Below are 14,116 nucleotides of genomic sequence, written 5' to 3'. Positions count from 1 at the left end.
TAACCAGCAAGAGCAAGAAGAAAAAGAGAGAAATACAGTGCAACCTCCCATCAGCCTTCCTGGGAGAGAGTTCAGCCTCACTCACCATTGCTGCATCCTTCAAGCAGCTGCTGGAATATTTTGTTTCTGTTTTAAAGCTATTGATATTTAATGAGCTCTTTCTGTTTAATGATAGTGTGCTTTGAATAAGACCCTAACCATGGCCTGCTGTGCTGTTTAGTAAATTCCTTTGCTTTCAGCTCAAGCGTAATGTTGTGCTCTTAAAATTTGTGCACCGTTGTAGATGCTTATAATCTGTCAAATAGCCTATCCATATGCTTGGACGTTCTTGGCTGGTTTAGTCATGTTATGTTACTGTTAGTTTCCATCAGCTATCCAGGAGAAGTCTGCTGAGCCCTAGTGATTGCTAGACTGTATTCAATCTATTTTTATCACATAGTAACCATGAGGGGGGCGGGGGGGGGGAAATCTGCCTTTCGCATTTAGCACCAATATAGTCTACTAGCAATGAATTCTGGGTGCAGTCAACTGGCAGCAGCTCAAAAGGAAGGCTTTTCCTTTATTCGGTCAAAGCATATACTGTGGAGATTACTTAGCAGGGAATTTCAACAGGATTTGTTGTGAACAAAGTCTCAGCTGACAGCAGGGAGGCCTAGGCTCCTAACAGGCCAGAGCCTACTAAGGTATCAGTATTTCTGTCCAACCAGCCTCGCAGCATGGTGTGAGGTAAAAGTGAATGAGTTCAGGAGTTTGTTCGATTGGAACTGTAAATGGAAGTTCCCAAATACTGTTTCTAGGATTTTATTCTGAAAGCTGCATATTCTTGTAAGAGAACAACAAGCAAAGAAACAACCAAAAGTGGTGATAAAACTCAAATAGCTTTAGTCCTGACTGAGGTGAAGTAATTCTACTTAACAAATGTAAACTGAAGTCCTCATGAGATGTTTGTGGAATGTAAGACTGCCGCAGCATGTCTGTGAACAGTGATAATATCTTCAGGAATGTCACAGCTGCAGATCTGGTGGCCAATTACAAAAAGGTAAGTCTAAAATAATTGGATAACTTTGCATTTGCCTTTTTTAAACTCTTTTTGGCAGTTGAGTCAAAATATAGATTTTTTTTTTAATCTATTGGCAGGAAACACTGTGCATTTCTCCTGGGGCACTTTCCAGTTTAAAAATTAAATAGATATCCAAATTATGACTGGACAACTACTGCCTCTCTGCTGTTTTCAGTTTTAATGCCTTGATTGAACAAGCCAGTATAAGGTGCAGCAGGTTATTTGTCTGATAAAAATGGTCACATTAAGTATTTTATGCAGATGGATAAAATCTCTTAATACCGTACAGTTAATATTTTTGTAGATTGGTGAAAGCAACAAACGCTCTTTAGTCGCAGCATTCTGTAAGTTGCAAAAATGACAATTACTTATTCTGGAATGGACAAATCGCCAGTTGAATAGAACAGGATTGAAACTGCTGTGCAGCTCTACATTGGACTTAAGAGCTATTTTTAGCAGGCTGTGGTGTGAAATAGGAGAACCCGAAGTATTTAAAGTCCATTCTTGACCTTCCATTCCAGATTATATTATACTTTTATTGGGAAAGTGGACAAATATTTTAGGTAATATTCAGCAGGCAGAAACTCGGGTGCGCACAGTTCACGATTCTTTAGCCATTGTTGGAAAATAGTGGATGGTCTCTCTGGGGGAAAAAAAAGTGTTGCTTGCAATTTCAATAATTGTTTGTGCTATCATTACAGTTTTAGTACTGCTTGATGGCTTGCATAACTCATCATTATCTGATCAGATGCCATTTGGCGTATTGTGAACACTTCTGGGCCTCATATGTAAGTAAGGCTGCACTGGCCTTGGAAAGGGTCCAGAGGAGGTTCAGAAGAATGATTCCTGGAATGAAGAGCTTAAGGATACTGCAAGGCCTGGATAGAGTGGACATGGAGAGGACCTTTCCACTAGTAGGAAAAATTAGAACCAGAGGGCACAACCTCAGGCTAAAGGGATGATCCTTCAAAACTGAGATGAGGAATTTCTTCAGCCAGGGAGTGGTGAATCTGTGGAACTCCTTGCCACAGAAGGCTGTGGAGGCCAGGTCATTCAATGTCTTTAAGACAGAGATAGATCAGTTCTTGATTGATAAGTGGATCAGGTGTTATGGGAAAAAGGCAGGAAAATGGGGATGAGAAAAATATCAGCCATGATTGAGTCTGCTCTGCCATTCAGTGGGATAACTGGCCTAATTCTGCTCCTATATCTTACGGTTATAGCATTGGATGGCTGCAAGTGAACAATTTGAATGAAAACTCCCAAGAGGTTATGAAGCGTTTAGCTATCTTTGATGTAGGACTTTGAATGTAAATGCTTCTTTTTATAAGAGATTACATACTTGAAGGAGTTTAACTGTATAGAATGGGCTTTTATCAATGAGTGTATTTGTATTTGTTTATGTCGTGAGGTTTATAAAAGATACATGAAACTATATTTAATTTAATCCAATATGGTTCTGGAGGCATGCCTTGGGGAATACTGGTTGAGAAGGCATGGAGTGTGTAAGGGTGATGGTGGGGTATCGCTTGGCATGAGTTGGCACTAAGCTTTCATAAGATCTATAAGTGGGAAGAGTCATTGGTGTGGAAATTGAGGGGACATGGGCTATGGGTAGAGGGGCTTAGGTTGGTGTGAAGGGCAGTGGGACTGGATAGAGATACATGGGTTGGCATGAATGTAGATGTGGGTGATAGCACAGAGAGTGGGTGAAGGTTTGAAGGCTAGCGGGCCTAACTACTTTTACTACATCTCAGAGCACCAAAGTCATTTGGGGCTGTTTCTCCCAAGGCGGAAAATTTCCTGACTTGGCGCGCCACCTCAGGAGTGAAAATCTCGGCCGTAGTCTTAGGCAGCCCTGCAGTGCACTATTGAGGGAAGTCCTATCCACTTAGGTCCCTGGACCTGAACAGTTTTGTTTATTATTTTATTCAATGGTCGAGCACCAGGAAAGAAAGACTTGCAGTTATAAAAGCATCTTTACAACCTTGGGGTAATCCAAATCATTTTATAGCCAGTTAAATACTTTAGAAGTGTAATTCCTGTTGTCAAGAAATGTAACAGTCAAATTGCCATATAGTGAATTCCAGAGGCACTGATGCTATATAACAGATAATTTCATCTAATGATGGTTGCAGAACAAATTTAAGTTAGGTCACTGCAGAGAACTCTCTGCTCTTCTTCAAAATAGTATCATGGGATTTTTTTTACATCCACTTGAAAGACTATATACGTTCTTGGTTCTGTGTCCAATTTGAAAGACTGAACCTCTGACAGTGCAATATTTCAGCATTGTAGTGGTGTCTTAGAGTTATTATGGCACAGAGGAGGCCTTTCAAGGCACTGATGTAGTGGTATGGTCACTGGGCTAGTAATCCAGAGACCTGGGGTAATGCTTTGGGGACCCAGGTTAAAATTCCACCATTGCAGATGGGATTTGAATTCAACAAAAATCTGGAATTAATAGTCTATTGATGACCATGGCACTGTCATTTTTTTTATAAAAACCCACTTGATTCACTACTATCCTTTTTAAGGAAATCTACTATCCTCATCTGGGTCTGGCCTACATGTGACTCCAAACCCATTGTAATGTGGTTGACACCGAAATGGCATAGCAAGCCACTCAGTAATATCGAACTGATTCAAGGTCAATCCGAAGGAATGAAACCAATCGGACTACCTGGCATTGACCCAGGCACCAGAAACAATAATGGCAAACCCAGTTCCAGCCTCTCTGCAAACCTCCTTACTAATGTTAGGGGACTAGTCCCAAACTTGAAAGAGCTCGACTTAGTCATAGTCACTGAACCATACTTTATAGATAAGGTCCTAGATACCACCATCCCAGTTTCTGGTCATGTCCACTGTCGCTGGTTGTGTTTATGGCACAGATGGGAAGGAGTTGCCCTGAGAATCCTCAATATCAACTCTGGACCTCACGATGTCTCCTGGCATCAGGTTAAGCATGGGCAAGGAAGTCACCTGCTGATTATCACCTCCAACCACTGCAGTTGATGAATCAGTGCTCTTCCATGTTGAACACCACTTGGAGGAAGCAGTGATGGTAGCAAGGGCACAGTGTCTTGGTAGCACCACCGCAGACTAAACTGGCCACGTCCTGAAGGACGTAGCTCTGGTAGGTGGTCAGGGAGCCAACAAGCGGGGGGGAAAACATATTTGACCTCATCCTCACCAACTTGGCTGTCACAGATGCATCTGCCCATGACAGCATCGGTAAGAGTGACCACCACACAATCCTGGTGGTGACAAAGTCCTGTCTTCACATGGAGGATACCCTCATTGTGTTGTGTGGCACTGCCACTTTGTAAATGGAATTCATTTGAAATCTATCCCAACAACTCGAGGCGCTGTGGGCCATCAGCAGCAGCAGCATTGTACTTAACCGCAATCTGTAGTCTCATGGTAACCCCAGCATATATCCCTATTCTACCATTATCACCAAGCCAGAGGACGAACCTTGGTTAAATGTAAAGTGCAGGAGGACATGCCAGGAGAAACACCAGACATAAGTAAAAATGAGGTGTCAATCTGATGAGGTTACAACTCAGGACAACTTGTATGCCAACCAGCATAAGGGGCAGCACGATAGCACAGTGGTTAGCACTGCTGTTTCACAGCGCCAGGAACCCGAGTTTGATTCTTGCCTTGGGTCACTGTCTGTGTGGAGTTTGCACATTCTCCCCGTGTTTGCATGGGTTTCCTCCGGGTGCTCCAGCCTCCTCCCACATTCTGAAAGACATACATTGAGTCGAACAGGATCTGGACTGTGGCGACTAGGGGAATTTCACAGTAATTTCTTTGTAGTGTTAATGTAAGCCTTATTTGTGACTAATAAACTTTAAAAGCAGCAAGTAAAAACCTGGTTTGAGTTAAGCCACTCCACAACCAATGGATCACATCTAAGCTGTTCAGTCCTGCCACATCTGTCCATGAATGGTCATGGACAATTAAACAAGTCTCAGAAGAGGCTGCACAAATAATGGAGGAATACAGCAATGCAGTACAGAAGATAAGTCTGAAGCATTTACAGCAATCCTCAATGAGTGGATGACCCACCTTGGCCTCCTTTTGATGCTGGGGATCTCCAGACATGGAGATCCCCAACATCATAGTTGCCAGACTTCAGCCAATTCGATTCACTCCAGATGATATCAAGAAACTCTGAAGCCATTAGACACTACAAAAGCAATGGGTCCTGACAATATTCCGGCAATAGTACTCTAGAGCTTGCTGCACCCTTAGACAGCCTGTTCTGGTACAGCTACAACACTAGCATCTACCCAGCAATGTGAAAAATTTACCCAGTTATGTCTGGCACACAAAAAGCAGAACAAATCCAACCCAGTCAATTATTGTCCCATCAGCCTACTCTGGGTCATGAGGTGTCATCGACAGGGCCATCGAATAAGTAACACTTTGTTTCGCAATAACCTGGTCATTGAAGCTCAGTTTGCATTCTGCCAGGTTGACCGTATTATAACCTTGGTTCAAACACGAACCAAACAACTGAATACCAGAGGTGAGGTGAGAGTGACTGCCCTTAACGTCAAGGAATATTTGACCAAGTATGACATGAAGGAACCCTTGCAAAACTGGAGACAGTGGGAATTGAAACAATCCATTTCCAAAAGCAGCAAGATCTGGACAAAATCCAGACTTGTGCTGACAAGTGGTAAGTAACATCTGTGCTACACAAGTGCCAAGCAGTGACCATTTACAGTGGTTAGCACTGCTGCTTCACAATTCCAGGGACCTGGGTTCAATTCTTGGCTTGGGTCACTGTCTGTGTGGAGTTTGCACATTCTCCTCGTGTCCGTATGGGTTTCCTCCAGGTGCTCCGGTTTCTTCCCACAGTCCAAAGATGTGTGGGTTAGGTCAATTGGCCATGCTAAAAAAAATATGCTCCTTTAGTGTCCTGAGATGCCTTGGCACTAGCGGGTAAATAAATAGGGATATGGCGGTAGGGCCTGGGTGGAATTATGGTCGGTGCAGACTCGATGGGCCCAATGGCCTGTTTCTGCATTGTAGGGATTCTATGATTCTAACTTGTGGCCTAGCCAGTGATGCCCACATCCTGTAAATGAATTTTAAAATCCCATTGAACCCATGTTGCCTCTTCAAACGGTTATTTGATTAATCTTATTTCCTCGCTCTATCTCGTCCTGCAGGATTAATGCAGTCAAATGCCTGTCCAATTTTCTTTTCAAATCATTGATCATTTCCATCTTATCCACCCTCATAGATGGCGAGTTCCAGCTCATAACCATCTGCTGCATAATGTTAACTCTGTCCCCCACCCCACTAATCCCAGCCCATTTGTCAAGGAAGCAACTTTTCTTTGTTTAGATAAAGTAAAATTGCCATAATCTTGTATACTTCCATCAAATCTCCCCTCAAACTCCTTTTGCTGCAAGGGGAACAGCCTTAATTTTAACCTTGTAGCTGAATGTCAGATTAGCTTTTGTGCTGCAGTCTCTGGAGTGGGCCTTGAACAGAACACTACCACAGCTGACACACACAAATCAGTAAACAAATTTTTTTTACTGTTGTCTATCAAGGGACTGTATTAATTGTACTAACAGCAGACATACTGGTGCCATTGATTTCCAAATACACAAGGTATTTTGGATTTTAGTCATTGTAGCCGAAATGCGCCAATGGATTATGACTCAAATGTTTTCTAACCAAGTTGTATTTTGTATTCAGAGCCTCCTGAATAGGCAGCATATGCTAGAGCCTAATGGGTTCTAGAAATGTGCCCACCACTTTTCTTGTTGACGGCAGGTGACAGAAAGCACATCCTGCTCACAATGCTGCCTGTGCCTTGGCACAAGTGAGCTGATGGCAGAAGGCAATGTGAGTTAAGGTCAGTTCATCTGTGCAATTTTATTTTATGCAAGGCACGTTGCTGGTGATGTGCTGAAAGTACCAGGACCAGAAGGCTCTGCCTCCAGCAGTTGAAGAGAATGATGTTTGTCCAATTCAGCCTTCTCTTTATCATCTGTTGTAAACGGTGATGTGGCTAAAGCACAGCTGAGGCAGTCTAGCTGTACAATCGAGCAGCTAATTAATTTAAATGTAAGTGTCTCCACAGCCTGATGCACAGTCTGCAGAATGCATCCAAGACATTATTGGCCTAAGGCCTGCCATACTGAAAATTATAGATTTGAAAATTATAAATATGAAGCTACCAAATGCAAAACTAGACCACGCAACCAAACATGAACAATAACCACTTGCATTTATGTTGCGCTTTTAACATATGAAAATATTCTACGGCATGAAAAAGGACTTGTGAACAGGATTAGGGAGAATCCAAAGTTGTTTTATAAATACATTAAAGGAAAGAGGCTAACCAGGTAAAGAGTAAGGCCTGTTAAAGACCAAGGGGGTAATCTGTGTGTGAAGCCTCAGGATATTGAAAGGGTGTTAAGTGCATACTGCTCATCGGTCTTCATTCAAGAAAAGGAGAATGAAGGTACAGAATTTAAAAGAGACTGTGAGGAAATTGCACAGTTTGACATAGGAAGTGAGGAGTTATTGGAGACTCTATGGGCTTAAAAATGGACAAATTTCTAGGCCTGGATGAATTACGTCCTGGACTGCTGTGGTAGGTAAGGCAGAAAATTGCAGGGCCGCCGACACATTTTTAATCCCTCTCTGGCCATGGGAGAAATGTCAGAGGTCTGGAGGATGACTAATGTAGTTCCACTATTCAAGAAGGGCGATAGAGATGAGCCAGGAAACTATGAACCGGTCAGTCTCCCTTCAGTGACAGGGAAACTAGTAGAGAAATTTCCATAGGCGAGAATTAATCCCCACTTGGAAAGTGTGAGTTAATTAAGGATAGTTAACATGGCTTTGTCAGAGGGAGGCCATGCCTAACAAATTTGATCAAGTGTGTGGATGACGGAAGTGTAGTTGATGTCATTTATTTGGACTTTAGCAAAGCCTTTGACATGGTCCCACGTGGGAGACTGGTTAAGAAGATTGAAGCACGTGCAATTCAGGGAAACTTGGTGAGATGGATTTGAAACTGACTTAGTAATAGGACACAATTGGTGGTGTTAGAAGGCTATTTTAGCGACTTAAAGCTGGTATCCAGTGGCATACAATAAGGCTTATTGCTGGGACCCTTATTGTTTACATACATAAATGAAAATGTGGGGAGTGGGCATGATAAATAAGTTTGCAGATGACATCAAGATTGGAAGCGTGGTTATTTGTGAAGAAGAAAGTTGTAAGTTACAGGATGAGTTGGTCAGATGTGCAGAGCAGTTGCAGATGGTATTTAACTCTGAGTACAAAGAGGATGCACTTTGGGAAATGTAATGAAACAAGGACGTATCTAATGAATGGCAGGATATTTGGAAGCTCAGAGGAACAAATGGATTTTGGGGTGCTTATTTGGAGATCCCTGAAGACAGCAGAGCAGGTGAATAGAATAGTTAAGAAGGCATATGGGACACTGTGCCATGACTGATGAAAGCCAGAGTATAAGAGCAAGGAGCTGTACAGAAAATTGGATAGGCCACAGCTGAAGAACTGTGTGCAGTTCTGGTCACCTCACTATATATAAAGAATATTATTGCACTTGAGGAGGTGCAGAGGAAATTCAGCAGAATGTTGCCTGGGATGGAGCACTTGAGCTATAAGGAGAGATTGAATAAGTTTGGAATGTTTTCTTTAGAGCAGAGAAGGCTGAGAGTAGGCATGATTGGAGTGTATAAGATGGAGGTATATGGACAGGGTGAATAAGAAGCTGCTGTTCCCCATGGTTGAGAGCTTAATCGCAAGGGGACATAGTTTGGGGTAAGGAGCAGGAGACTCGGAGGGAATTTGATAAAATATTTTTCCCTCAGGTTAGTAGGAATCTGGGATGCACTGTCTGGGAAGATGGTGAAGGCTAGACATCTTAGAACATTTAGAAAGTATTTGAATGAGCACTTGAAACATTGTAACATTTCAAGGATATGGGACAAATGCTGGAAAATGGGATTAGTGCGACTTTAGTGGTAGTTATTTTTGGTGCAGACTTGATGGGCATAGGGGCCTATTTTGTGCTGTATGACTCTCACTCTATGACTATGACTAAGGCATTACACAGAAGTATGATCAGACATAAATTGATGCAGAGCCAAAAATAAAAATGTAAGAAATCAAAACAGGATTTGGCTACATGACCCAGCAAGCCTGCTCCACAAATCAGTACGTTCGTGACTCATCTTGGGCTTTAGCTCCATTTTCCCACTCACTTTCTGAGACCAAATCTATCCTAGCCTTAAACATATTCAACAGTAGAGCATCCATAACCCTCTGAGATAGAGAATTCCAAAGATCACAATCCTCTGAGTGAAATCATTTCTCCATATCTCGTGTTAAGACAACTAAAAACTGATGGGTATTTGGGACCAGATCAAAAAAAGTCTCCAAGGTATGTTGTGACCCCACTTTTTTTAATTTTGGCTTTAGCGTGAGAATAAGGTATTTCACTTCAGGTGTGATTCTGTTGACACACCTAGGAAGCTTTTATTAAAACAAACTTTATTTCACAACGCCATTAAAATATAACAAAAAAAACTTGTATCAATTGAAATACTCAAACAGGACATGGTATGCTTCTTAACAGCTAGTAAGGCACTTTATCTAAATGCACGAAGCATTTGGAATAAAGTGGATGAGCTGGTGGCGCAGATCAGCACAAATGGATAAGATCTGGTGGCCATTACAGAGACGTGGCTGCAAGGTGACAGGGACTGGGAGCTGAATGTCCAGGGGTATCAAGTGTTTAGGAAGGATAGGCGGGAGGAAAAAGGAGGGGGGCGTAGCTCTGTTGATTAAGGATAGCATCAGGGTGGTAGCAAGGGATGATATAGGAACCAAAGAGCAGAAAGTGGAATCGTTGTGGGTGGAGATTAGGAACAGCAAAGGGAGGAAGACGCTGGTGGGTGACGTTTATAGGCCCCCAAATAATGATCTGGAGGTGGGGCGGGCTGTTAACACGCAAATAAGTGCGGCGTGCAGGAATGGGACGGCGATAATTATGGGGGATTTCAATCTACATATTGATTGGTCGACCCATGTTGGACGCGGTGGGCTCGAGGAGGAGTTCTTAGAATGCTGCCGGGATAGTTTCCTTGAACAATGTGTGTTGGAGCTGACGAGGGAGCGAGCTATCTTGGATCTGGTGTTATGTAACGAGGCGGGTAGAATTAGGGACCTTGCGGTGAAGGATCCTCTTGGGGAGAGTGATCATTGTATGGTGGAGTTTCTGGTGCAGATGGAGGAGGAGAAAGTGGGTTCCCGGACACGCGTCCTTTGTTTGAACAGAGGGGAGTACGGTAGGATGAGAGAAGAATTGACGAATGTTGACTGGAGGAGCGCGTTGGAAGGTAGGTCTGCTGAGGAGCAGTGGAGGATCTTTAAGGAGATCTTTCATGGTGCTCAGCAGAAATTTATTCCAATGGTTAAAAAGGACAGTAGGAGGAGAGGTAATAAGCCGTGGATAACGAAGGAGGTGAAGGGAAGTGTTAAATTAAAAGCGGAGGCGTTTGGAGTAGCTAAGAGTAGTGGGCGAGAAGAGGATTGGGAGAGGTTTAAATGTCAACAAAGATTGACAAAGAAGTTGATAAAGAAGGGTAGGAGAAACTATGAAGCTGAGCTAGCGCTTAATATAAAAAAGGATACCAAGAGTTTTTATAAATATATAAAAAGGAAGAGGCTGGCTAGGGTGAACGTTGGACCCTTAGAGGATGAGAGGGGGGACTTAATGGTAGGGGATGGGGAAATGGCTGAGGCCTTGAATAACTTTTTTGTTTCGGTCTTCACGGAGGAGGACGTGAATAATTTGCCGGGTGTTAACGATGGAAAGATGGTAGGACTGGAGAGTCTCAATGACATTATTGTTACTAGAGAGGCGGTGCTCGACAGACTGGAGGGACTGATTGTGGACAAGTCCCCAGGACCGGATGGAATGCATCCAAGGGTTCTGAAAGAAATGGCGGAGGTGATAGTGGATGCCTTGGTGGTTATTTTCCAAACGTCGCTGGATTCCGGGGAAGTGCCGGAAGATTGGAAAACGGCTAATGTTACGCCGTTGTTTAAGAAGGGTGCCAGGCAAAAGGCAGGGAATTATAGGCCGGTTAGTTTAACGTCTGTTGTAGGTAAAATGTTAGAATCTGTCATCAAAGAGGAAATAGCGAGGCATCTTGAGGGGAATTGCTTGATAGAGCAGACGCAGCACGGTTTCGTTAAGGGGAAGTTGTGTCTGACGAATTGGAGTTCTATGAGGATGTGTCTAGGGCGGTGGATAGAGGAGAGCCGGTGGATGTGGTCTTTCTTGATTTTTCAGAAGGCGTTTGACAAGTTACCTCACAAGAGGTTATTGCAGAAGGTAAGGGGGCATGGAGTTGGGGGTAGGGTGTTAGTGTGGATAGAGGATTGGCTGTCAAATAGGAGGCAGAGAGTGGGGGTCAATGGGTGTTATTCAGATTGGCGGTTGGTGACTAGTGGAGTGCCCCAGGGGTCGGTCCTGGGGCCTCAGCTATTTACCATTTATATAGATGATCTGGAGGAGGGAACCGAGTGTATGGTGTCGAAATTTGCTGATGACACCAAAATTGGTGGAACGGCAAATTGCGCGGAGGGTGTGGAGAGTCTGCAGAAGGATCTAGATAGGCTGGGCGAATGGGCCAGGAACTGGCAAATGGAATTTAATGTTGGCAAGTGCAAGGTGGTCCACTTTGGTAGGAATAATGGTAGGAAGGACTATTACTTACGTGGAGAAAAACTGCAGCAGGCGACGGTGCAGAGGGACCTCGGGGTCCTTGTGCATGAGCCGCAAAATCCCAGCCTGCAGGTGCAGGAAGGCTAGTGGGATGCTGGCCTTCATAGTGAGGGGGATTGAATATAAAAGTAGGGAGGTCTTGCTGCAGCTGTATAGGGCACTGGTGAGGCCGCAGCTGGAGTACTGTGTGCAGTTTTGGTCGCCGCACTTACGCAAGGATGTTTTGGCCTTGGAGGGAGTGCAGAGGAGGTTTACTAGGCTGATGCCGGAGTTGAGGGGGTTGAGCTATAGGAGAGGCTGAATAAACTAGGCTTGTACTCGTTAGAGTTTAGAAGAATGAGGGGAGATCTCATTGAGACGTATAAGATGATGAATGGGATGGATAGGATAGAGGTGGAGAGACTCTTCCCGCTCAGCAAGGACAGTAGGACTAGGGGGCACAGCCTCAAGATAAAGGGGGAGCGGTTTAGAACGGAGTTGAGAAGGAACTTCTTCACTCAAAGGGTGGTGAATCTCTGGAATTCTCTGCCCGTTGAGGTGGTGGAGGCTGCCTTGCTAAATATTTTTAAGACACGGGTTGATGGGTTTTTGATAAGCGAGGGGATTAAGGGTTATGGGGAGAGGGCGGGAATGTGGAACTGAGCCACGACAGATCAGCCATGATCTTATTGAATGGCGGGGCAGGCTCGAAGGGCTAGATGGCCTACTCCTGCTCCTATTTCTTATGTTCTTATCTCTGTAGTTTCAATGTAAGCAATATCCCCACAAACATAAATCCCTCTCCATAATAACTTAGCAGGAAAAAAAGGCTCACGTGGATGCTAGATTGCCAGCCTTTTAACCTCTCTGGACAGATACAGGACACTTGTCTGCTATCACCCATACAGCAGCCCTCAAAGCAAGAAATGTATTTCCTGGGAGATCCCAGTCTCCAGATCCAGAAAGCGAAACAGAGGCACAGACAGATACCTCTCTCTAAACATCATAAGAAGCAACTGACTTGATTTATCTGTGTAAGCCTAACCCTGCCCAGTCACATGATTTTTCCTGTCAATCAACCTAATCAAGACCTACACTGAAAAACCCCAGGGGAAAACACTAAAATAACAGAACTTCATTAGTCCAGATTACAACATAAATTCTAGCAATTACAACCAATTATACTTCTGCAGTATCAACAGGGGCTGTTGGTTACGGACGAAGCAGCACCAACAAATAGAACTGACTGCTAAAAATAATCCTGCACCAGAAACCTGAGACACATACATTTCTTAAAGGCACGCATGGATCTCAAAGGAGGAGAGGGAGGTGGAAAGAATTCCAAAACTTGCCCTGTCAGTGGTGAGAAGAGGGGAGCAGAAATGCAGATGAGTGAGTACCATGAAGGGATATGAATTTGAAGGATGAGTGTTTTAAAATTAGGGTATGAATGGACTCATACCGGTGTAAATCGATGAGCATCAGTGTTATGGGTGAGTGAGGCTTGATGTAGCATAGAATATGGGTGGCAATGTTTGGAATGAACATAGGAAAACTACAGTTTTTAAATGTCATCTCACCTTCATACAGAACAGATTTCACATGTTTGAGGCATTGTGTAAAATCTCAGCTGCACTAGGTATCTCTTCAATCCTTGGAATCTCCTCAAGATGAAAATTAACATTCCTCATTCTACATTTTTGTCTCCAGTGACAATTTGAAATTTAAAACATACTACCACAGCAATAAGCATAGCTTTTCCTTTCTCCTTGGATCCCAGAGCTATTGATCTCAGGGCTATTACTGCACTCTCCAGCTGCCTATCTGGCATTTATGACCTGAGTGTGCTGAAATTTTCCTTCAGTTTAATTCTAACAAATTTACCCTGTTCAGCACTCGCCAGCAGCTAAGTGTCTCCAGGTTTGATTTCACCTGGCAGCAACCTTACACTGCCATAAGGTGCAGATGCTTGGCAAACTGGCTGAAGGCAGAATTTATTTCCATTTACTGAAAGCATTTTCCCACCTCTTAATGTCAGCAGTACATTTTCTTTATGCGTTCATGGGATGTGAGCATCACTGGCAAGGGCAACATTTGTTGCCCATTCCTAATTGCCCTCAAGAGGTTGGTGATGAGCCACATTCTTGAACATCTGCTGTAGATATACCCGCCGTGCTGTTAGGAAGGGAGCTCCAGACCTCTGACCTAGTGACATGGATGGAATATTGATATATTTCCGGGTCAGAATAGTTTGTGGCTTGAAGAAG

General features: G+C 43.6%; 1 protein-coding gene across 8 annotated transcripts in view; it reads left to right on the top strand.

Annotated features, from left to right (window-relative positions):
• Positions 1 to 14,116, top strand: part of schip1 (schwannomin interacting protein 1) — a 686,116-nt gene that overhangs the window by 601,596 nt on the left and 70,404 nt on the right. Inside the window, exon 1 of one of the 8 annotated variants that reach the window (XM_080185503.1) lies at positions 530 to 1,039. The exons of the other annotated variants lie outside the window; for them this stretch is intronic. Coding sequence (XP_080041629.1) covers positions 971 to 1,039 — 69 coding nt within the window. The 5' untranslated portion in view covers positions 530 to 970. Of the gene's footprint in view, positions 1 to 529; positions 1,040 to 14,116 lie in introns of those variants that run through there. 8 annotated transcript variants of the gene reach the window in all.

Source organism: Carcharhinus amblyrhynchos, chromosome 3, assembly GCF_965287045.1.
Source record: "Carcharhinus amblyrhynchos chromosome 3, sCarAmb.v2.hapA, whole genome shotgun sequence".
In the NCBI taxonomy this organism is placed as follows: Eukaryota; Metazoa; Chordata; class Chondrichthyes; order Carcharhiniformes; family Carcharhinidae; genus Carcharhinus; species Carcharhinus amblyrhynchos.
This window is presented reverse-complemented; position numbering and strand designations above follow the sequence as displayed.